This window comes from Mus caroli, chromosome 2, assembly GCF_900094665.2.
Source record: "Mus caroli chromosome 2, CAROLI_EIJ_v1.1, whole genome shotgun sequence".
Lineage (NCBI taxonomy): Eukaryota > Metazoa > Chordata > Mammalia > Rodentia > Muridae > Mus > Mus caroli.
In genome coordinates, this window is record NC_034571.1 from 111090320 (window position 1) to 111116671 (window position 26352).

Genomic DNA, 26352 nt, shown 5'->3' on the forward strand with positions numbered 1-26352 from the left:
GTTCTCCTTCCGTGTCACTGGCATCGTAATTTATGTGCATTTGTTTTCCGATATGGCTTCTGGATCGTCCAAAGTAACGCTGTGGATTACGGTTCCTCTCCCTGGGGATTTAAACGGTGCATTGGGTAGGCACTGTCCAGAGTATCAGCATTGTGATTATCATTGTCAGAACAACTTGGAAAAACACCAGTTAATTTCAGTTCTGTGATTTTTAAAGAAATCCCCTGATCTCTTTTTAAAAACACACTAAGGACCGGTCTTGCTTTAGCTGTATTCGGGCCAGACCCTGTCGAGGCACACCATTTAACCCTTATGCACGTTCATGAATTTCTCTCATAGGCTTTGGATTTTACTGAACACACAGTTTGAGATAAAGTTTTGTGCAGGTAGAAAATTGGGGGGCTAGGGGAATCCTTCAGAGCATAAATGAGGCTGGAAAAATCCAGATAAAAAGAGTCAGAGCCAATCTAGGGGTGCATTGATTAGGCAACAAAGTGACAACATGCATTTAATTCTATCTAGCCTTCTAAGAACTGGACGGATGTCTCCTGTGAATGTCAAGCAGAAGGGCAGAGAGCAAGGGTATTTTTCACTGATTTCCATGTCCCGAGGGTAAATATTATCCCCGAAGGAATAACTTCTCCCACGGCAGAAAGCAGAGAAAGTGAGCCTTGGCTGCATGCAGGGCAAAGAGTAGATGAGCCCAACGGGGGCTGACTGTAGACACAATTCAATCTAATCAGAGATGACGTCATAACAATAAAACCTGTCACAATTATCATTTCACGTCACAGAAAGGAAACTGAGGCACGTGGCAGTCTCCTCACCTGTCCAAGTCTAGATTCCTACAGACTGGAAAGTTGATGAGGCTTCATGCCACCACTGCCATGGAGCCATTGGGCGATTTGCATAGTCCACCCCACCCCACCCCAGCACAACTCAGAATTCATCTTTGTGACATTCATTCAGATGTGGCATTTGCTCCTGGGGAATTAATTTCCATTCATTCAACAACAACAAACATAGGAAAATGCTTCTATGGTGCTGTGATTGCATTCTTGGGAGACAAATGGCTGTCTTATATTTGAGGCCATGTTTAAGGAGACGTTCAAGGAAGAAGAACAGCCCAAGCAATCATTCGAGCTCAGAACCAGCTTTATAATTTTTATTAAAATGTTATTCTTCAAAGAGTATAGAAATACACTCGGTGACAGCCTGTTAGGCGTCAGCCTTCTCTTTCAAGCATACATGAGAATTTGGTGAACCAAACTCTGCCGTTGAGAATGTACTAAGTCATACATACACATGTCAGGACGGTGACAGCAACACAGGTTTATTTCACAGGTTCTCCTCAGGTACACACAATATTCTGAAAGGATTGTGTTTTTCCCCTTAGTAAAAGCTGTATCAACTAAGAAGGCTTTGAAAGATGAGCTTGAAGGGCCACAGCATTAACACAGTGTCAGGACCAAGAGCTACAGATGACATGTACACAGGGCCTGGAGGGCCACAGAGCCTCAAGAGGGGTGCAGTACCCTGTCTCTATGGCAAGCAAACAAGTCTGTGAGGTGGTTCACAGAAAGGAAGGAGCTCCCTCTTCAAGGAGAAGATTTTGAGGTTCACAAGACATAATACAACAGAAGGAAAGAAAAGGAGTCTCCCCACACATGGACTGAGCTTCTGCCTAGGGGAGATGAGCCAGCATGACTAAACAGGCTGCTAGGACCACTGCCTCTGAGATGTAGAGATTTGCCAGTAAGGAACACCCATCCATTCAAGCCACCCAGCTGGCTCCACTAAGTACCACGAACAAGAACAAAGCACCCTAAAGAAGAGCAGAGCTGCAGACTTGACATATGAGGGGAGGGCTCAGTTGGAATTAGGCCTGGTACATCAGTCCCAGAGTGGCTCACACGTGAGAACCAGGACATTGGGCTGCTGAAAGAACACATTCTCCCATCCACCATGGCTCATACTGAACCTTTACTGGGAAGTAGGGGGTGAAGTGCTAAATCAGGGTGGGTATTGCTTTAGCATTTTGCAATCATTATTTCTCCTTGCTCTGCTCACCTTCTCTGGGGACCAGAATCATTGAACATATTGAAAATGAGACTGTCAGGCGGGCCCATTCTATAGGTCAGACTAACAAGTCCTGGGGCAGAATCACTTGTGCTAATAAAGGAATTTTACCTTAAAGGTGCCAAAGGACCCAGTGCATGTCACCTACATTTCTTCAGCAACTTTTAACTCCAAACACTTGCCAATTATGACGTTTTACTTTGTGCCTATACGTCACTCAATATATCCCACTATACTGACTCTAGTCTTTTGTTCTAGATCATGTCAAAGAAAGAAAAGCTATGCATCGTGGGCATTTCTCAACCTGCCTTCACTGCCACAAAGCTTCTCTCCTTGATGCTGATCAAGTGCAGTTTAAATGGACACACAGCGAAGGGTTGGCAGTGGTTTCCTGGCAGCAGTGGTGACTGGTGACAGAAGGGACATTTGTACATTTGTGGGAGGCCTTGGTGATACCAACAGGATGGAAAGATAATCAAGGACAAAAAGGCTCCCTCGGACACTGCCCTGTCTGCCACAAAGTAGGACCAGTCATCCCCCCTTTATGACCCAGAAATCCGGATGAGGGGTATCGGCAAACAGGATCCAGGTGGTTGCAAAATCTAGTGAACAGCATTGGACACTATGGCTCTGTCTTCTCAGTACAGATATCTTTCTGTTTGTTATTCTTATTTAGCTATCCAAATAGGTTTCTTAAGTGGGCATGCGGGCAAGGCCTTTAATCCCAGCACTCAGAAGGCAGAGGCAAGTGGATCTCTGAGTTCAAAGCCAGCCCAGTCTATATGGTGGGGCTACATAGAGAGATCCAGTCTCAAAAAAAAAAAATTAAAACCAAATCAGCTTCCTCTTTGTGGCCATTGACACCCATAATTATCCTGGGCCTCCTCAGAGTGCCTACTCCCTTTGAGTTCTCTGCTGCACACAGGGAAAGGAGGAATCTCCCAGAAAAATGTTCCGTTCTGCCCACCTTACACTGAATGTGACGAAGGACACAGACCACTAAGATAGATAATATATACTCCCTCAATAAAGAGGACATTGGATTTATGTAGACTTCCCTTTTACTCAGAAGCATCTGCCCCATAGAGGAGTTGTCGCCCCACGGTGGCTTGCAGCCAGAGTGAGGGGGGAGCAGGAATACACAAGCTCCCTGTGGCTTCCAGGCCCTCACAGGTCTTGCTAGGAGTCTACCTTTGGAAAAATGCTCACTTTATTGTTTCTGCTCATCTTCCGCTCCACCCTGTTCACTCTGGGCACCTTTGTCTGGATCAGCTCTTCTGGGGTATTGCCCAGTGGGGGAAGCAGCCTCTTCTTGCTATTTCGGGTCTCAGAGAGCCACTGAGGGGGTAACTCAAAAGGCCCAAAGCCAAACTGCAGGGAATACTTATCAGGAAATATCCCAGATTCTATGGGAGCTACTGGGGACACCCGAGGTACAGAGTCCACTGTGCCTGGAGGTGGCACAGACGGTGCAAGCTGTGGTGGCTCCTGCTCGCCCTCGGGGCAGGAAGTGAGCACCTCCTTTGCCTGGAAATCGGCTGAGCCGAGATACTTGGCCTCACTTTCTTCCTCATCCTCCGAGGGCTTAAAGATCTGTTGCTGCCCAATGTGGAACATCTCCAAGAGCTGGCTACCCGAGCGCATGCTGGGCTCAAGGCTGGGCTCAGCCACCCCACTCCCTGTACTAACCACATTGCGGCGACTGTACCGGTGGTGCAGCTGCACCAGGGTCCCCACCAAGCACTTGCGTACCGATTTGTTCACAGTTAAGAAGAGCACAGGGTTGGCCAACAGAGAGACTTTGGGCAGCCAAATGGCCGTGAGAAGCAAGAAGACAGAGGTGTTAGGTACGTTGAGCACAGTCTGGTAGACAACCAGGGTGGCATAGGGTACACTGCAGAGAATGAAAACTGTCACCATGGAGAGCAGGGTGGCATGTAGCTCTGCCTCTCGCTGGGAGGCATAGGGGATAGAGATGGTGTTCTGTGGGGTCCTCAGTGCAGCAATTATGACTTTCTTCTTCTGGCTGGCACTCAGGGCCCTCCGGATCAGGATGAGGAAGAGAAATACCACAGCCACGGGCACAATGACCGTGGTGACATTGTAGATCAGAACATACACCAGGTGGCCCAAGGAGTTGCTCCAGACTTCCGTGCAGGTGGACATAGCATAGATGTCAGCGACATTGGTCACAGCAAACACAGGGACACTGGCCACCACTGCATGAGCCCAGATGTACATCACTAGCTCCCGAGACTTGGCATCAGATATTTTTCTCTCCAGAGGATAGAGGACTGAATAGTACCTGCATGACATAAACGCAAAATTCATTTCACAGGGGAAAAAAATACTCTTGAAATTAGGGGAACCTAAACTAGCATAGGTAGACAAGATGGGACAAGAACTGAGTCAGATGGAATCATTCGAAAAAGTCAGGTAGTCAGACCTTATGTTTTGAGGACTCTGGGGTACAATGAGGAGGGCAATAAACCAAGAAGCTTTGTGAAGATGCAGAGAAAAGCACTGTCTCCATGCAGCAATTAAGACTCTATCAGGAAAATAAACAAATAAATTCATTTCATAGCTAGCCTTAGAATTATCGCCACCGGGACTAAGATCTCCTATGCCCTCAGCATAAAGTATAGATCCTTAAAAGCCCCCTGCGCAAAGGATATCTAGTTTTCAATGTAATGGTAAGGAGTAACTTGTAAAATTTCTATACTGTGAAGCCTCTAAGAAACTTAAAAGCCACTGTTGCAACAAATTTATCTACATACATATCAAAAGCAGACTCCCCCCCCCCCAGCCTGTACACTAAAAGCTGTTAGTCTCTAAGGCTGCCCACAGCAGAAGATACCCAGATGAATGATGGCTCTCAATCAAACACAGCCAATCACATGGTATTTGCCCAGTAGCCAGTTATCACAACTCTAAGAGCAACCAGCAGGTCTGAAAGGCCCACATCATTAATTAGTTGTTAAAATAACATAGGGTTTCCCTCCTTCCAAACTACAATGTAATCATTCTCTAAGTAGCAAGGGAAAATTCCAGACTGAGCCTGGTTTCATGTCATCAATGACCTGGGAGGATTGAGTAGTTTCATAGCCATCACCTAGGGGCTGCCACCAGTCACCAGAGGTGTGGTGAGATGTTTCTTACTAGCTCTGCTGGCAGCCAACACTGGAGTTGATCTCCCTACCCTGATGGCAGCCCCTCACTCATGGGGACAGATGACAATGAACCACAACAGATGCTGTGGGCATGCTTGTGCAGACCGAGTTACAAACTTGAAAAGTTGAAGAGTTACAAACATCTCTGCACTCCATGAGGAGTAGGTGGTTGGCCCAGAGCATGTAAGGCTACCTGGGGAACTATCAGAGAAAGTGGCACTGTTGTGGGATCTGATGGTGGACAGAGATGGAATGTTCCAAGACACAGACATAAACCATGGCGGTATGCACAGGCAATGGGTGATCACAGGAGGGTGGGACAATGTGTAGAGGGGTCTACTAATTTAGGCTCCCGTGGAAGATAAGAAAAGATTGTGCATGAACAATGCATGTTCTTAAAATACCTTGGCTCTGAGTACAGATCAACGTTTCTAATCACAACTTTACAGACATCCGATGAGACCACTCTCACGCGTGAAAACGAGCCTCAGGAGTGTCCTGGCTCTGGTTGTCATCTGCTTAAACACGATCATTTTCCCATCCTGTTACACACTGGGAAATAAACTGTAAGATGTGCACATCATCTTATCTGTACAGCTCATCAGAAATAATGCTCTTAGTGTGCACATCTCTAAGAAGTGGGTGTGGGAAGTGTAGGAGGGCCTCCTAATTAACTTGCCCACTTAGTGTCAAGAAGCAAATGGATGCAAGGAAGAGAAAAAGATCCTTTTTCCCTCTTCAAGTGCACCTCACTGATGTCTGCAAGTAATTAGTATCTCTGAATAATAAGGTAGGAACATTTGCTGACTTTTTTGTATGAGTGATGGTATTTAAAATGCAATGGTTTATCAGCCAGGACAAAAACAGGGAATTTTTTTTATTGTTTTTATATTTCCATGTCTAAGATCAAGGGCCAACACAAAATAAACTATTGCACTGATCTCATATAACAACAACAATATGATCCATATTATACAATTCATTCTCACCGAGCCCTATTCTTTAGGAGTTTTCCACGTTGGTCTGGGGAGGGGGTTCAGTGGTTATAAACTGAGTTCTTTCCAAGGTTCTGAGCTCAGTTCTCGGAACTCACATAGCAGCTCACAACTGTTCCAAGGGACCTCAAGCCTTCTTCTGACCTCTGCAGGCACCAGACATATACACACAAAACACATGCATACATGCTGACCAAACACACATACACATAAAGCAAAAAAAAAAAAAAAAAAACCCAAAAACCAAAAAACCAACAACTTTCAGCATTCATAGCAACCAAAAAGTAGAAAACACATAACCACCAATTGGTAAATGAGTAACCAAACTGTGGTGGGTCCAAAATGGACTTTTATGTGCCCATAAAAAACTAATGGGATGCTGATACATGCTCTGGCATGCTAAGTGAAAGAGGCTAGAAACAAAAGACCCTGGGTTCTATGATTCCTCTTACATGAACTGCCACACAAAGGCAGACAGAGCTGGGAAGCAGATTCGGGGCTGCCTGAGGTATGGCAATGGGAATGGTGGATATGGGAGCAAGAATCAACCAGCATGAGGCTTCTTGGGAAAGTTACAGAAATTCTGACACTAGACTGTAGTGCAGGCACAATTCGAAGAAGGAACTAAAGCTCATTGACTTGAATCTTAAGATAGGTGATTTTTATAACATGTAATCTATATGTCAAAGCTATTTTTAAAAACTTGCTGAAAAAAATAGTTCATAAGTAAAAGTGAAGACCTAGCCCTTCGCTAACACCAGGTGTGGTGATGTGCATCTTTTATCCCAGCTAAAAGAAAGGCTAAAGCAGGGTCACTTTAGCCTAGGAATTTGAAGTTATGCTAGACAACACAGAAAGACACCACCTTTAAAAATCAAAACAAAAAAGGGACTCCACTGGGGCAGAAGGGAATTGCAGAAGGACGCCTGCCATGAAATGACCCAACAGAAATCAAAGCATCACAACAGCGTCAGAAGGTAAACTGAGGCAAGTGCCCTCAGCCCAAGTCAGGAGACACAACAGTAACTAAGGCATTTGATCCATTTACAGACATCCACTGAAGCTGATGGAAGAGAAAAGTAGCAACAGGGCTGCACGAAACCCCAGAACTCATTCCTCCAGAAGAATTTCAGGTCCTCCCTTAAACAGCCACCAAATCATCCCCTTTCTCCCAGAAACACTTTCATCCTGCAGCAAAGAGCCCTAATTGCAAAGTTATCAACCAGACAAGCAAGCCACTTCAGATTGCAGTGCAAATACCAATCCCAACCAGGCTGGAACAGCACCAGGGTCCAGTAGCATCCTGGTGTATAAACCAACTCATCCCTTTAAGACTCTGTTTTGGACACACGTTCTCTTTCTGATGGCCATAAGCAAACTAAAAAAAAAAAAGTATATGGCGTATTAACTACTTGTCATTCACATGATGACACTCATCTTTCAATACATTTAAAAGAACAAAATCTCAGCACTGTAGAGATAGCTAAGCATTTGTTTACAGGCACTTGCTGCTCATTTGGAGAACCCAAGTTTAGTTCATAGCACCCACACTGAGCAGTTTACAAATGCCTGTAACTCCAACTCCAGGAGATGAAAATCTAACTAACACCCTCTTCTCACACACACACACACACACACACACACACACACACACACGGCTAAAAGTTAAATAAATTCAGTTACCTGTCCAGGGCAATGGCAGGAAAACTGAGGACAGTCACAGAGCAGAACACCTTGTGTAGGAATTTGAGCACCTTGCAGAAGAGCATCGTATAGATCCACCAGCAACAGTGAGGGCTGCTGCTCAGGATGATGTCGAAGGGCACACAGACCACACTGGCACAAATCCCGGAGCAGGCCAGGTTTTTAATGAACCTGTTGGTGACAGATTTGAACACTGTTGTGCGGCAAGTTGACCATAACACCATGAAGTTTCCTGGCCAGATATGTAAACAAAAGAAAAAAAGTAAAAGTGAATTAAGGATTTAAATAAAGAGGAAAGATGACAAAAAAGGAAGGAAAGACACAGGTTAAATATATTAAAATGTGAAGAGTTTACTTCAGGCTATTCAAGGACATAGTGTCAATTTATGCAAAATTATTAGCGCACATACATACCAAAAATTCTACATGAAATTGCATTGCTACTTGGTTATTTGATTCCAGGCAAAAGATACTCTGCAATGATGGAGCAGTCTTATGGGCAGTATTTAAAAAAAAAAATCAGTCAGGTCTCAGGCAGTCTAATTTTTTTTTCTTTTAAGGTGAGGTCTCCTATAGCCCATGGTGACCTTGAACTTCTGACTCTTCTGAGTATGTTCACCACATCCAGTTTACAAAGTTTGTAATCAAACCCAGGACTTTGTGTATGCACTAACTGATGGCTCCGACCATCAGGCAGTCTACTCTTCTCAAACTTGCTAATGATTTCTGCGTTGTAGAACAATCCAGAAGAAGCACAGTAAGAGCCACACTTTTTAATTTTTTTTTCTTTTTTACAATTTTCTAGTATCTCACAGAGGGAAGCAAATGAATTTAAATGATGTCTTTCATCTGACCCAATTAATCCTAAAACACTGTGATTTATTTAACCCAATGAATCCCAAATATATGATTCAACACATCATTACTGATAAATTATTGATAAAACATTTTTATATTCTTGATTTTGTGCTGTCTACAAAATCCAGTGTGGTTTGTTTGTTTGTTTTTGGTTGGTTGGTTGGTTTTGCTTTTACATTTCCAGACTCTCTCAGTTGGAAATGGTCACATTTAAAGTGCTTAGTGGCCACGAGCAGTTAATTAGTGTGCTTTCTGTTGCAGTCATAAACACCATGACCGAAAACAACTTGGGGAGAAAAGCACGTATTTGGCTCACATTCCACCACAGTGTATCATCTAGGAAACCAGGGCAAGAGATAAAGCAGGAACCTGGTGTCAAAAACTGAAGCAGACCGTGGACGAGTGATGCTTACCAGCTTTCTCTCCAGGCTCAAGTAAAGCTACCTTCACGTCCCCAGGCCTAGCTGCCCATTGCTGGCACTGCCCCTGTGAGCTGGGCCCTCCCACATCACTCATCAGTTAAGAAAATGCCCTACAGAGTTGATACAGGCCAATCTGATGTTAGTATTTTCTCAATTAAAATTTCCTTTCTCAGATCATCCTTGTTTGTGTCAAGTTGACAAAACAAACAAAACACAACAAAAACCACTAGTACCTGTAACTAGTGACCCACATGAGGGACACTGAAATTCTAGATTTTGCATAACAATGACCTCATCAACCACCTCTCTTTGATGTTTCTCCTCCCATGGCTTCCACAGCCTAGTTCTCCAACTTTGTTCCTACCCTCCCACTTCCTTCAGCTTCTGATTGGTCTTTTCCAGGGACTCACTGCTGCTACAGCCTCTTCCTAGTTAGACTACCTTTCCCTGTGACTTCCCATCAAAATGCTGATGACCCCAGATTCACGTCCCAAAGGAGCCTTTTCCTCTCTCCAGACTCCTGTTTCCAGCTAAGCCCGATTCCTTATCGCTCTCCCAATGTGTCATCCTCCAGGACCTGGTGTTTGCCTGTCTGACCCCACACCTTTCCTCCTCTGGTTTGCAGAACATCAGCTCTCTGGCTGCTCTTGAGCTACACCAAGGTTAACACTAACCACACATGTCTTTGTGTAGCATTTCTAGATTGCCTGGAATGTTCTTCATAAGTTTGGTTCCTTTTAATCTAGGTTTTAGTTTAAATACTGTCTCCTCCAAAAGGCCTTCTCTGACGATCTCTCTGTTTCAAACACATGCATTTCTTCCTCCACTGTACATTACAATACCTTGCTGTGCCTTTACAGTACATCCCTAATTATTATTAGCCATTTGTTTCTCTCTCATTGGGGAAAACATATGTCACCCTTGTTCAGTTACAAGTCCTTACATAGCTCATTATTAGGAAGAGTAGGCATCTTATAAATAATCATTAAATAAATGAATTTATCAAAATACATGGACAGACAGCAATCAAAAGTCCCTGCAGTGCAGCTATCCATTTTGGGAGTATGCATGTCGTCATCAGAGTTTCCAAAGAAAACCCTAAGTCAGAATGACATACTGCATGGGGGCCATTTGGGATGAAGAGCTGCAGCTACAGAGATGCCCCAGCACAGTGGGCTCTAAACTCAACCCTCAGACTCCTACACATGGAGCCTAAAGCCCGTCAAGCTGGCCAGGGCCCATCAGCCTGTGGTACCCTTCAGTACCACACAGCCTATCCTTCCTTGGTCCATTCTGTAACTAGGGCATCCCGCTTAGGACACTGCTTGCTCTTGTGCATCTGCCCAGAGGATGCCTGCTAGTAAGCCAATCTGACAGCAGAGCCACACGCTATGGGAAGGACATGGTACTAAGCCTGCTATCCAGGGCACAGGCTATCCAGAGCTCCAGGCAGGGTCACTCCAAGGAGCTGCCTTTGTCCCTGAATATGTACAGAACTTACTGTCAAGGTCTTCTCAAACACAATGTTCTGTGATCTTCTAGACAATGTAGAAAAACCAACTGAAACATCTAGACATGTGGGCCAGCTGTTTCCAGGAATTCTCTAAAGCACTCGGTATTAGTTTGATGATAGTGACTCAAGAAAACATCAACAGTGATCTCACACACACACACACACACACACACACACCCACTTATTCAGGGTAAGAGTTGTTTATACTGATGCCACTGTCACCATGGTGATAAGCTGAACAACAATGATTTATGAGAATCCTCCTGATTTGGAAGCCCTTCTTCACTGGTACACAGATTTGAGTCTAACCAAAGCATCTTTCTTTACATAGTGTTACAGGCAAGACTTAAAAATATGCTCAGAATCTATTAATGTAATAGTCCACTGGAAGATATTGTCTATGAAGAGATGTACACATTGCGGTATATTTGATTTTCACTGCTAGAAGAATCTTTATCCCTTAAAGAACTTCTCATAAATAAATTATTCCCTTTGTGAGAATCAAAATCCTGAGGATTTTCATGTTGTTGTTGTTTTAATGTGTGTATGTGTGTGTATTTGCATGCACACCTGTGTTGGGTGGGGTTGCCATGGTGCATATGTGATGGTCAGCCACCATTATGAAACTTCTGGCCATCAGACTATGGTCTCCAAGCTTAAAGTAGCACTCCAAGGTAAAGGTCACACCTTTACCAGCTGAGTCATTTTGCACTGGTCCCACAGTCTGTATATTTGAAACAACATATATTTTGGATTTTCAATCCATAATTTTAACCCTGTCACCCATGTTTAAGTCTCCTCCTGTAGCACCATGGGGCTGCTGGGCACCTCAGCACTTGGATCCATCCATTCCAAAGTTGTCTGAGTCTGATCTGTAGTCAAGTCCCAAACACCCACTGGCAACAGACTCACCAGCCTTCACCCATGCTCCTGGGCTGGACTGCTCTTTCCAACCTGGGTCCACAGCAGGAAGCCAGCACATTCCCACTGTAGGTCCCATGGCAGGTTCAGGGGGTGCCCATTATAGGACTCTGACTCACTGAGTCCAACACCAGCTTCCTGGATGAGGAAGCCCTGACAATGACTACCTCTGAGGGATGCTGGCAAAAGCATCTAGTGCTTACCTGCTGAGCCAAGTGTGTAAGAAATGCCTGGCAAGGCTTCCAAATCAGAGGAGTGCCCATATGTCATTACGTTCAGCTTATCACCATGGTGACAGTGGTATCAGTATAAGCACCTCTTATCCTGAATAAGTGGGAACATGCTTGTGCGTACGTGAGTGTGTGTGTGTGTGTGTGTGTGTAAACACTTGTGATGTTTTCTTACTGAGTAACCATATGTCATCAAGTCTCCAGCCCCAAGCCCATAGTTCATAAACCTACATGACCATTGGGATCACCACGAAACTTCTAAAGTACAGAGTCCTTACATCTAACCCTACTACATCAGAACTTTAGAGAGCATAGGAATCTTTAATTTCATGTGCACAGCAGGAAATTTGGATGGAGTAACCACATCTAGCTTCAGCAAACCCAGCAGCTCAGGATTCCTTAAATAGAAAGAAACCCCCCCCCAAAAAAAACCCCACACACACACCATAAAGGCACACACACACACACACACCATAAAGGCACGCACACACACACACAAACACACACACACCACAAAGGCACACACAGAAATCTCAGGGAATCTGAAAACAAGCATCCATGGAGCCTGGAGGAAAGCCTTCTCCATCAAGAATCCGGGTGGAGCTTGAACCCACTTCCGTGTGGGCAGAGCTCCAGCCACGGGGTAGCTCTTCCTTTGGGAATAGCATCACCAGACCCAGTTTTAATTTTTTATAACTGACCTTCTTTGATACTTTTTATCTCTCCCAACAGACCCATTGGGCAACCAGAAAATGAGAATATTTTAATTAGCTTTAATAGATATATTCCTAGCACCCCCGTTTCATGGAGTGGTCTTAAGTATATTGGAGCTATCGACTTTGTTTTAGAAAGAAGAGAAGAAGTTGGGGTGGGGGAGTTGCTCACTAAAAGCGGTACAGGGGAGGAGAACACTTGGTGGAATTAGAGAGAACGAGATCTGAGTGGCTTGCTTCCTGGAGGCTTGCTTGCCAGGGTGCCATCTGGTTGCTGCAGCCTGGGAGCCCCCAGGCTTGCTCTAGTTACTTCTAGTCTGGGACTTCAGGTTTCTCCTGTTTCCCGATGAAATGCCTTTGCGTGATTACCAAGATGATGTAGAACCAATTCTTAAAATGCAGACAATGTATAAAAATATAAAGGACAAAGGTTGAAGAGATGACTCAGCTGATAAGAATGCTTACTGCTCTTCCAGAGATGGGTTCCCAGAAACCATAGCAGCGCTTACAACTGTCTGTGACTCCAGCTTTTGGGGGTACTCATTTTCTGGCCTGACTATATGGGTACCTGCACACTGGTAGCCTAAATGCGTACACATGCATACACACACACACACACACACACACACACACACACACACACACACACATTTTTTAAGCCTACAAAAGGGTAATAAGTAAAAGCATCCAGTGATTACCTATTGAAAACTTTAGGGATGCTTTTCACAAATAGGGATTTTTGTGGTAGCAAACTATGCATACTGCACAAGATCTAGTCATTATGGGGACTATGTTTCTGTAACAATAAGTAAAAGTAGATACATATCATCATCTTGACAGCTAAATAAAGCAATAGTGCTTGTCTAATTATATCCCAATTAATTTATTTACTGTATATCAGTGGACTTGTTTAAGCTCTTTCTAATACTCCATTATTATACAAAGCTGGATAGAAAACCAAACTGCATGTTTATTAATGAGAAATTCCTATGAGCATTTCTCTGTATATGTGAATATATATATATATGTATGTATATACATATGTCCAATGGTCCTCCACAAACGCCATGAAAAATTGGTCTCTCTATATGTTTAAGGAAAGTTTTTAATCATTGTTTATTTATTTGTTAATTATCTAGATGGTAATTTTTCACAGTACTGAGGATTAAATTTAAACCCTTTTAAATGTCAGGCAAGTGCTGTATCAGACTATATTATCTCCAGTGCATCTGTGTGTGTGTGTGTGTGTGTGTGTGTGTGTGTGTGTGTGTGCATGTGTGTCTATCACTCCTTGATTCAGACAGAGTGACTGACCAATGAGCCCCAGTAGGACACCTCTCCCCCATCACTTTCTCCTAAACACTGGGACTGGGGGAGTGTACTGCCTTGCCCAGCTTTTTACATGGACTCTTGAGATCAAAACTCATGTCCTCATGCTTGTGACTGAGCTGCATCCAAGGCCATTTTTGTTTTGAGGAGGGGTCTCACCAAGTTGCCCAGGAAAGCCTTGAACCTGGCTCTGGAGCTCAGACAGACCTTGAATTTGTGATCTTCCTGCTTCAGCCAGCCAAGCATCTGGGATTAAACCCTATTCCAGGCCTGGCTTCAGTCTCTTTTACTCCTGCACTGTTACCTTCCTATTTATTCTCCTGGGCCAGTATTCGATGTGCATCAGATCTCACCCACTGCATGTATCATTTATATCTTCAACAATTACCCTCTTCTACAAACTGGGAGAGAATTCTCAGATAGCCCTCCATTTTATTGAGTCCTAATTCATCAGAGGTAGTCAAACCCAACTTTGAAAAATGTATTTGTGGTGGTTTGAATATGCTTGGCCCATGGGAGTGGCTCTATTAGAAGGTGTGGCCTTGTTGGAGGAAAATATCACGGTGTAAGCAGGCTTTGATGTCTCTGAGCACTCAAGCTCTGCCAGTGAAGAAGACAAGTCTCTCTCCTGGATGCTTTCTGGATCAAGATGTAGAACTCTCAGTTCCTTCTCCAGCACCATGTCAGCCTGGATGCTGTCTTGCTTCTCACCAGCCCCAATTAAATGTTTCCCTTTATAAGAGTTGTCTGGGTCATGGTGTCTCTTCACAGCAATGGAAAGCCTAACTAAGACAGGATTTCAACAAAGTCATGCAACCTATTCTGTATTCCAACATCGTTAGTTTTGGGGCTTCCTTCCTTTCTATAATCCAATCATCTTTATGCACTTGTAGTTTCTTTCAAGTTAGTCTACTGTTTCTGGAAATGCTAATTTTCCCATTTACTGGGCCTACTGGTTCTCCTTTACAGTTTTTTTCAAATAGCTTTTTAAAATGTTTTACTTATATTTACATTTATTTTATCAATATATTTCATAAGTATATTAAAATTGTAAAATAAAATTATACATAAGTATATAATATATAAAATAAATACATAAATAATTAAAATATAAGTATTACAAATAATATAAAACAACAAACAACAAAGTATAAGTGTGTAAATAATAAATATGTAATGTTTTTATTTTATTTTATGTTTATGAATGTTTTCCATGCATTTGTGTCTGTGCTCCAAATGCATGCTATATCAATGGAGGCCAGAAGAGGGCACTGGCTGCTCTGGAACTGGAAGTCAGAGAGTTGTGAGCTACCTGATGTGGATGCTGGGAACCAACATCCTCATCATCATCCTCATCATTCAGATCCTCTGGAAAAGCAATAAGCACTCTTAATCACAAAGCTGTTAAGCCATCTCAACAGCTCCTGGGGCAGGGAGGGGTAGCGGAGAGGATGAAATGTCGTTTGGCCAAAAATATGATCTTCCCATAGGTAGCAGGAAGTCCTCTAATTTCTCACAAGATAAGCAACCAAGAATTTTAATGATAAAAAGACCCACTATTCACTCTTTTTAACCCTATCACTAGGAAGTCAAGAACATCCCTAAGGACACGTTTCCATTTTCTATCAGCATGACTCTATGTGGGTTCTTTATGATACTGGAGTTTTTTTTCTTCAAGTTGGTTATCCACTTATAAAAAATACATAAATAAGCAAACACATTCTGCTAGAGGACAAAAAGGGTGAGCCTGAGTTCAGTCCATTTAAAAGTGTAGAGGGGCAAAGGTGACATGACTGGTTTGCTAAAAGCATTCAATAATCCCTATTGCCACCAGTGAAAAATAAATAAATAACTCCAAACTTCCCAGTTCTGCATGATATCTTTTCTTTAAGATATACCTGGCTGCCCTATGCTTATTACCCAGAGTGCAACGAAATGATCCTAGAACCTGTCTTGGTCCTTCCTACTGCTGTAGCAGACCACTGAGGCAAGAGAGCTGGTTAGCAAAGGAATGGCACATGAAAAAGGAACACCCACCCCACACTGATGCTGCTGTCGCCACTGCCACTGCCACCACCACCATCACCACTACCACCTCCACCACCATCACCCTTATACCACCACCATCACCACCACTTCCACCACCACCACCACCACCACCATCACCACCTCCACCACCACCACCATCACCACCACTTCCACCACTACCATCATCATCACCACCACCATCACCATCACCACCTCCTCCATCACCATCACCACCTCCACCACCACCACCACCACCATCACCTCCTCCACCATCACCACCACCACCTCCTCCATCACCATCACCACCTCCACCACCACCACCATCACCATCACCACCACCACTACCACCACCACCACCATCACTTCCTCCACCATCACCACCACCACCTCCTACATCACCATCACCACTACCACCACCACCACCACCACCACCACCACCATCACACCACTGCCACCATCATTACCACCACAACCACTGCCACCACTCTCCTTGTTCTGATTTCCACCTCTCAATTGCCTAACACCACAGAATTTCAACATGCCTATCCAGAGCAAACTTAAGATCCAAATGCCTACAGATGAGCTGCACTGCCTACAGTTCTGAGAACCACCGTAAATAAGGTCGTTAAGAAGGCTACAGATGAGCTGTACTGCCTGTCCTGAGACTCACCATAAATGAGGCAGTTAAAAAGCTGATGAACTCTGTCTTAAGTTTAACCTCTTCAAGAGGAAGAATTTATTTGTTCAATGCATTTGTCTTTAATGGCACTGCCATCTTCACCTGAAAGCTTGCACAGGGTACCTAAAGTAAGGTCTCTGTGTCAGGACAGATTTCTGTGGCTGAATATAGCCACACATTCTCTCCCTACCATCTGTCTCCCAAGGCCATTTCAGAGCCCCCAAATCACACAGGCAGCTACTCCGGAGCCACTTGAGTGCATCTCTCTCCTAATGCTCACACTTCTCTCTGGGCAAGAGCATCTTATCTTTCTGTTTAATCAATAAACTCACTCTCTGAGTGGTCCTGAAATTCTTCTTTCTTCATGACAAAGTAAGGCTGTAAGGGGTGAGTAGCAGTTTGATGGTGACAATACCACAGACTAAGCTATTTAGAAAAGAAATAAGTAACCAAACCCAATTAACTTTGGGCTTGAGATGGTTCGGTGGATAAAAGAACTTGCTGCCCAAGCCTGATTATCTGAGTTTGATCGTGGAATTCCCATAGTAGAAGGAGAGAAGTGACTCCTGAAAGATGTCCTTTGAGCTCCACATATCCATGATACACACACACACACACACACACACACACACACACACACACACACACTAAATAAAAACTTAAGCAAAACCGCTTCTTACTGAAAAGTATGGAAAATGAAGGATCAGGGCACATGTCAGTTATCTGACCAGGGATGCTGTTTCCAAGATGGCTGCCTGTGGTGTGTGCTCTGGAGGCAATAGGTCTAGGAGGGCAAGTGAGCCAATAACCATGTGAATCTCTTTTACGAGAGCTGTGGTCCCAATGTCCTCGTGACCTTTAGAAGGTCACTTCTTCTTTAGAAGCCCCACTTTTAATACCATCATGTCAACTGCTATGCCTTAAACACCAATGGTTTAAAGGGGGACACATTGAAACCAGAGCAAAATTCAAGTGCATATTTTTCTCTGAACCCTTCTGTTTGACCCAAACCCTTACAGGGAACTCTCACTCACCAGAGAGGGAGACTGATCAAAAAGGAACAGTGACGGAAAGACAAGACAGGAGGGAAGAACTTCCTTGGTGTACGGCAACAAATGACCCCTAAGGAAAATTAGAAAGACGCTGCTGAGCTGGGTCAACCTCAGGGCGGTGGGGAGGAGATAGAACATCAAACGCAGCAGCTGAGCTTTTCAAAGTTCATATCACCAAAGGAGGCTAGAAGATTCTATCTGGTCTTTTACAAAACCTTTCCCTCTTTACAATTTATTCAGATAAATCCCTCAGCTACCCAGAAGGCCAATGCTGGTTAGGTGGTAAGTGGATCCTTTGCTGTTGATGTTGGTAGAACTCTGACCGCAGAGAGGCATATGAGAGAGAGCTAGCTTATAGCCAGACAGTGATGCCTGGTGGTTTTCAACACAATTCATTCTATTCCCTCACTTGAAATTTGTACCCTTTCCTCACTAATGAAGTGTCAATTTGCTATAACTTATGATTAAACTGCCTAATATCTGCCCCACGCTACTTAAGCCCATCGCTATTATCATGACAAAATTATGTTATTTCAGCTACAATTAATTTGATTCAGACACCCTTTCATTTAAGAAAGATTCAGGGAGTTCAAATTAAGCAGGAATTGAATTATCAGGAGAGAGCTACACAGTGAGTATATTAAAATTCATGGTGGATTTTAAGCCATCGCTTTGAATGAAAAGCATCTTTCCAATTTAGCCTTGGATAGCTGATTCTTCTTGGAGTACTTGTTCCCGATGAATAATTCAAGAAAAGTATTAACGAGATTCACTGCTGTAATTCCTTAGAATATAAAAAAGAGACTCTAATAATGGCCTTGTCGGGTCATCTCCAATGAAGCCATACAAAGAGCTTTAGGTAAAAGCGCAATAAGCACAGAGGTTCTGGCAGCAACAGTTTCCAAATGGTAAGGCAAACTGCATGCCATCAAGATGACAATGGCCATGGTCTTGACTCTCTCGGCCAAAGGCCCTCAAATGGTTCCTTGGGTCCCTCAATACACAAATGAATAAGGTAAGAAAAAGTCAAGACTATAAACTATAAAATCTTCATGGTTCACAAATACCTTACTCTAGTCTCTCCTACTGGCAGCAGCCTCCCTGGAAAGCATGGTACTCCTTGAAAAGCTATGGCAAGACTCAGAATCACCTGCCCTGTCTAACTATGACAGCAATGAGAGCCCTGAAAGACCTCGTGTTCCATTTTCCTTTCATGGATGCTGTAAATTAAACAGACTGTCTGCATCAGAAATTGTGTTAAGGGTTACTTGGCAACATAACAGCATTGAGGGGTTCTGGGGCCTTTAAGAGGTGATTGTTTCCTTAAGACATAGAAATGCCTTTCCCCTGCAACTGGGTTGGCTTAGGGCAGAGCATGTTGCTGTGACTTGAGCCTAGTACCTCTCCTCTTCCTCACACCTGCCTCCCTTCACCTCTTCACCCTGAGTTATCTCGCCTCATAAAACGCTTACCAAAAGCTGGTCAGACTCTTAGACTATGAACTAAATAAACCTCTATAGCAATAGGAGACATGTCAAAGGAATGGGCATGGAGAGGATGCTTTTAGTGAAAAGGAACCAAGCAGTCTGGCTTTCTCCATCATCAGGCATGCAAACAAGCCAAACTGACCGCAAAGAGGTGAGCTAGATATGATCCTAGGTAGCTACTACACAGGCCATCTCAGTAAGAGGTCTTTGAAGATGCAAAAGTGTTCCTTCAGAGAATCAGGCACAGTCACAGTCTAATATAATCCAAGCCTGGGCACCAGAGTGGGGATCTCGGCACCCAATAAGAAGTGAGGACATGGACCTGCACATCTCTGAAACCTCAGAACAGAGGGGTGGGGGAAGACAAAACTTCCAGATTCAGGGAGAGACCCTGCCTTAAAGGAATAAGGCAGAGAATGATAGAGGAAGACACTAAACAGCCTCTGCTGGCCTCCACATGCAAGGTGCACATATGCATGTATGTACACCACACTCATATGCATACACACACAAACATGAAAAGCCTGTAGTCTGCTACGATTCTGCTCACCTTCATCTTCATTACACTAAGCACTTTTATTTGGTTGGTTGATTTGGGGTTTTTTTGGTTTGGTTTGGTGTTTGTTTTTCGAGACAGGTTCACTCTACAGAGCCCTGGAACTAACTCTGAATACGAGGTTGGCCTTGAACTCACAGAGATCTGCCTGCCTCTGCCTCCTGAGTGCTGGGATCAAAGCATCACAACCAGTTTGAACCAAGCACATCTTTACAATTAAGAGTTGCTTTATAAAAACCTAATAACTTGAAGCTCCCTATCAGACCCATCAGCTTTTTTCCTCTGGCTTTGTAGGTACACTTACTGATGACAATGACCCCCCAGTCATAAGCTGAGTGGTTCCTACCTCCCATTGTCAACACGCTGTTAGAGCAGGCTGGAGAGATATAGTCAACAAAGGCACATGGTGCTCTACTATAATTAGTGTTCATGTGGTGCTCACATGCTCCACGCTCACTTCCTCCCTCCCTCGCTTCCAGTAACTATAATTATGCAGTCGGAAAGGAAAAATTATGTTGGTAATATTTCCAAGGGCCTCAAGGGTAAAATAATTAGAGGACTAAGAAAAGAAAGTGAGTGTGTACTGCTTCAGTCCCCTGGGACCCACACATCTGGGAAGTTGGCGGAGGGGCAAGGTTAGGAATGGGAATTTTGCAACTTGTATTCTGGATGGACCAGTCTGACAATGACATTTGTTAAAAGTTCAGATTCCATTCCTTTTTCGTGGCTGAGTTTGGGAGGGGAGGCAGGAAGAACAGGAAAGCCTGGGTACTGAGCAGCTCAGAGATGTGTCATAGTTCTAACAGATTTGAGGCCATTCTCCTAGGACTAGGAAGATGGTTTCCCCCTAGCACACCAGCTCCACGTCCTTCAGCCATTCCTCCTCTCCCACAGGATGGAGACCAGCAGAGAAGGATGGTCCCAGAATGAGCTGCTGAAGGAACCAGAGCAGCAGATGGGGCGAGAGCTCGAGGGGGCCAGATGGTTGGGACATGGAAGGCTCTGGATGGAAATGGCAGGTCTGAAGTTGAGAGCAAGGGTGAGACGAGAACACACTCATCACTGAGAGGATATCTCACAGCATACAGCCCCATGAGGACACTCAAATTATGAACATGGAATAAGTGCTCAGAATACTAGGGGTCAATAATCCTCTGGAGAGAGAGGTTTAAAGTAAGTGATGAGATACATGGGCACACTGCAAACTTAAGGAGCTCCATAAGTAAGGCACTTGGGAAGTGTGTGCCTGTAACAAAGGGCAGTACAGCGGACAGAAATGATGCCGTTTAAAAAGCCAGCCACAGCCATGAGATGGTTCAGTAGTAGCCGAGCTTGCTGTAAAGGTGGGACAACCTGGGTTCAATCCCAGAACCCATATAAGGGTGGAAGGACAGATCTGACTTCATGAAGTTGTCCTCTGACCACCAATGGCTCACTGTGGGACAAATGCTTCCACCCATGCACGCGCGCGCACACACACACACACACACACACACACACACACACACACACACACGGCAAGTTAATTTTTAAAGCAACCCCTAACACTTATTTCTCCCTTTACCTCTTCTGCCCTCCCTCAAGTTGTAACAGAGGGCACTATTTGAGGGTTAAGAGACAGAAAAAAAGGAGGGCAAAGCATTGGGAGCAAATCAATTGAGAGAATCATTTCTGTTCCACTCACCTCTCGCACTAAGCTCCATTGTGTATGTGCATTTCCCAGGAGCTATTTAAGGCAACTCGGGCTTTCTGTGCTGAATCTTCCTTGCTGAAAACTGAACAAAAGGTTCCCTTTTTTTTGTATCATTTTCTAAGAATCCAATATTCGTGACGATGGTGGCCACAGAGATGCAGATCAATACAGAAGGGCTTACGGAACATTTTATCATTTCGTGAATAATTGGCCTGCAGCTTCCACATTTCCCTTCTCACATTAGTTGATTTTGAATATCACAGTTATTTGTCATGTAATTTTCCTACAAGTTCAAAATAAACCCAGCAGGCAACATTATTAGCCTGTTTAAAGCATAAATGAGAAGATATGACCTCTTATTTTCCCATTACAAAACAAGAGACAGGGAGAAATGTTTGCTATCCTGTGAGAGCAGGATTTCCTACCTTAAGGGTTCATGAAAGACTGGCTTTCACAGGAGAACCAATGTCACTAAGTATGTGGATAAAGCAAGTAAGATCAAATACAGAGCTATTCCCCTTCACTAAGCTGAGCTTTCCACTAGTCTACCCTTGCCACGATTCCTAGGAAGATTTACGTATGCAGATATCATGGCTAAGGATACAGCATGGACTCATGATTCTTAGCTAGCCAAGTAAGGAAATGAAAATCCCCTTATGTGCAATGACTAGTGACGTGCTACAACTTATAAAATCGCTATTTTCTCCCATAACAAACTTTCTGACGTTCCCTCACAGGAGGAAGAAAGCGACATGTCACACCGGACAGATTGTATACATGGATCTGGACAGAGGAAATCCATATGAGCCATCTACATCTCTCCTGTTTCCAGAGGCAACTAGACAAGCCTTAAGAGAGAAGAGGGATGCTTGCTAATTGTGAAGCAGACTGGGAAGAGAAGCATCCTAAGGCCACTGCCCAGTCATCTGCTTTACAATGGCTAATGATGGGAAAATCAGGGCACGTTGAAAAGTCCAGATGACACAACCGTTATTTGTTTCTTGTTTGTTGTTACTCTGTTGGGTTTGCTGGCTTATGTCCTGCTCTGACCTCCATTGTTTGGTTTCACTGTGTAGGCCAGGCTGGCCTCTAACTCACAGAGATACACTGGTTTCACTATGTAGACCAGGCTGGCCTCTAACTCACAGAGATACACCTATTTCTCCTCTTCTTCCTCTTCCTCCTCCTCCCATTTCCTCCTTCTTTCTTTCTCCCTCCTCCCTTAGCCCCTTTCTCTCAAAAGAGTCACATGTTTTGTGATGTGGCACTGCTGGGAAAAACTATTTTGAGCTCCCTGATGACCAGGTCTGTGGTTTTTTAAAACTTAAGTAGATTGGACATGAATAGTTGCTGGGGAATTTGGCAATATTTACCAAGACAAAAAAAGAAGCCCTTCTCTGGCTGCATCTGACAAGACCACTTTAATGTGCAATGGAAATGATGTTATGGGGCTGGATGTCTTGAATTTGTTTTTTGTTTGTTTGTTTTGTTTTTGTTTTGTTTTGAGACATTGATTTCTAATGAGTTCCAGATCAACAAGGTATACTGCCAACCAGTTTGTGGCCAAGTGACCTACCTATCCTTGCCTACAGTTCCCCTTGTAACCGATGGAACCGTGAAGATCAATGGAAACAGAGCTTGCCTTCAACCAGAGCTTGGTTGCTCTGTCCACGCCTTAGACCATCATGTGGAGTGAGCACCAGCTTCCATTTTTTTCAGGACTGGGCTAGTAGCTAAGGAAGACAAAAGCCCATTCCACAGCCCATTAGTTCCAGCAAAAGAAGTTTATGTGAATCAGTGCATTTCACTATACGAGCACTGGAAGCCAGTCTGTGCTGAAGGCAAATTTCTCTAAGATAAAGTATCTGGTTTTATTCCTGGCAACACCCTTCCCAAGCTGCTGCCTTTTAGACTGCTGCCCTTAAGAGTGCTAATGATCCCTTTCACATGCTTCCCACGTATGCCCCACTAGTGACATTCTTAAAGCAGTATTAAACATGCCCCTCAGAGCTATCTCATCATGAAGCTAGCTTCCTGGGTTGCTACCTCTGGGGTTTCGTATAACATGGCCCTAAGGAGGGGAGTGGAATCTTTTCGTTATTTGGTTAGTTTTATGATGATACGCTATTTTTAGTTGATATTAGTAATGTAGTTTCAAATATCTGATAGCTTTTTAATTTCTTCAATGTTATGAGTATGGGTGTTTTTGCCTGCATATATGTGCCCACGGAGGCCAGAAGGGCACTTCGGATCTCCTGGAAATGGAATTATAGACAGTTGTAAGCTACCATATGAATGCTGAGAATTGAACCAGGGTAACCTTAAAAAACAGCTAGTGCTCTTAACTGCAGAGCCATCTCTTCAGCTCCTTAGGATAGCTTTTTGATGTATATGAATTGCATATACATTCTGTAGTCTTTTCCCATATTAAGTTTTCTCATGTTAACATATTTCCTTATAAAATGAGTTAACCAACTAGAGATATGGAAAATGTCCTCAGATTTAGTTAATGAGGTAGTAGAAATAAAAATTTAATACAAAGTTGAGATTCATAAATGTAAAACCCCAGGGCTGTAGAGAAGACCTGTGCTTGGTCCCCAGAAGCCACATACAAAAGTCAGGCACAGTGGTGCCCATTTGTAATACGAGTGCTTGAGGAAGAGACAGGTGATCTATGGGGCTCACTGGCCGGCCAGCCAGCTGAGGCTACTTGGCAAGGTCCAGGCCAGTGAGATATTATCTCAAAAAACAAGCTGTTGGCTCTTGAGGGATGACATGTGAGGTTGTCCTCTAGCTTCCACATGCATATGTACACACATACATGCATACACGCAGGCACACATGGATTCATACATGCACAAATGTGTGCACAAATGAATGTGTGCGCGCACACACACACATACAATGAAAAAAATCCAAGGGCAAAGCTAAAACCGATGCACGTGATCAATTAGGGAAAATCTGCCACCTATTTGTTATCTACCTGCTAAGACTGGAGCCCACTTTCAGGCTTTGAATCTAAGCCAACAGGTCAACTTGCCAAGTGGTCTTGAGTGTCGGTTGTGCTCCAAGACTGAGAACTCAAGGTCTTTTCATTTTATTCATCCTGGACCCCAATATATGTCTCAACTTACTCAAGAACTTACAGGGGTAAAATGTCAATAAGAAGCCCAACTTAGTGACAAGGTCTAAAAGCAAAGATGGAAGCAACGCCAATACTGTCTCCTGGTGACACCCTTAACTAAGTCTTCCATATGAACTTTGACTTTGACTGTATACTTCCTGCCTCCACCAAATAAGTAACCCTCCCTTCCCCTCTGCCCCCGCTTGAGTTCTGTGCCATCAATGTTTTTATCTATGAAGTAAAAAGTATTTTCATTTGTGATTTGTTCTTCTATGTGGCCTTGGGCAAGTGGATCTGTTCTGAAATGTGTTCCTGTTACATGACTCATTCACTATTGTTTTAAATGAAAAACAGAGAAAAGATCTTCATAATAAAATTCAAAGGAACAAACTCATTCACTTTACGTGTTAAAAGGAAGTTTTTGGTTAAACTTTAAAATCCTTGCAAATTTTAAAATGTTTAAAAGCTAACTATACCTCTTTTGTTTCTTCACTGTAACCAAAATTAGTGTTTCACTTAATTTAAAAACTAATAATTTACTCTTGACCAAAACTATACGCACTATTTCTAACATACTATTGACATTTGGTAGAAGGGGTCAGAACTGACATTTAAGCCATATCTTTATGTAGCATTGATCAAAATATATACATTAAAATCTACTTAAAATGAGCTTATTTCTATTTTTAATCTTTTAATTTCAGTTTTTGCAGCAAAAATCAAAATGTCCAAACACTGCTCTTTCCCTTATGAACAATCTCAAAAATTACAAATAATTAACAATAAACAATTAAACCACTGAGGATGGCTTTCTCCATACTCTCATAAGTTTTGTTTTATTTCATTTTTCAAGATAAGGTTTCTCTATGTGGCCCTGTCTTGGAATCAGCTCTGTAGACCAGGCTAGCCTTGACCAGAGATCCTCCTGTCTCTGTCTCCTGAGTGCTGGGCATACCGCCATCCCATGCTAACTCTGTATAACTTTTTAATAGCCAGAACCATCCTTATATCGACTAGCTGTAATTATGACATCTATTTTCATAACCTGAAAGCTACATTAACATTTGCATCATAAAAATTAATTATTAACAGATTAATCAATAAGTAATTGAAAGGCAGTCAGTGGTTTACACCTCCCTGGTATTTATGTCTCTGTGTGGGCCTCTCTCACAATGAATAGGGCCAACCAGCATAAATAGGACATGGCGGAAGGGGCCTTCCACCTCTGCTGAAGCCTTTCTGTGCTGCACTGCTGGTCAGCAACTGGACCACGAAAAGAAGCACCTGGCCCTGCTACAACCAAATCCGTGACCGCCAGCAGCTGAATGATGACACATTTGCTGCTGTACATTGCTATGCACTGAGATCCACTCCTTCAACCTGTATTGACAGGCTGCCCTACTTCTCTCGAGGACAGGAGGAGAATGAGAATGCTGGCCTTGAAAGACCACTGTTGCGATGAAATGATGTATAAAAAGTGCCAAGCTACGCCTCACTCACAATGGGTGTTAAACAACAGTCATGCCCGGGTGACTTCATGAATGGCATCACAGAATTCATTCAGTGTGGGACCACAAAAGAATTGCTTCCTCAGAGGGTTGCATTGAATTACTCTTCCTCCACAAAGGGTTTAAAAGAAATTCTTTAAACCATTTTCCCACATACAGCCCTGATAACTCTTTGAGTGTGAATCACCTAAAATTTAGAGTCCTTAACCCAAGTTTACCAGTCCTACTTCTTCCCATTCAGTCCAATTAGTGAAATCAGGAAAGGCAGTCACTGGGTGGGTGAAATGGGAT

General features: G+C 43.5%; 1 protein-coding gene across 1 annotated transcript in view; it reads right to left on the reverse strand.

Moving 5' to 3' along the window:
• Window positions 1-1151: 1151 nt before the first annotated feature.
• Window positions 1152-26352, reverse strand: part of Gpr176 (G protein-coupled receptor 176) — a 93225-nt gene continuing 68024 nt past the window's right edge. Inside the window, exons 2-3 of the mRNA XM_021156635.2 lie at window positions 7928-8180; window positions 1152-4384 (exon numbers count right to left, since the gene is read on the reverse strand). Of these exons, the coding sequence (XP_021012294.1) occupies window positions 3259-4384; window positions 7928-8180 (1379 nt within the window). The 3' untranslated portion in view covers window positions 1152-3258. The remainder of the gene's footprint in view (window positions 4385-7927; window positions 8181-26352) is intronic.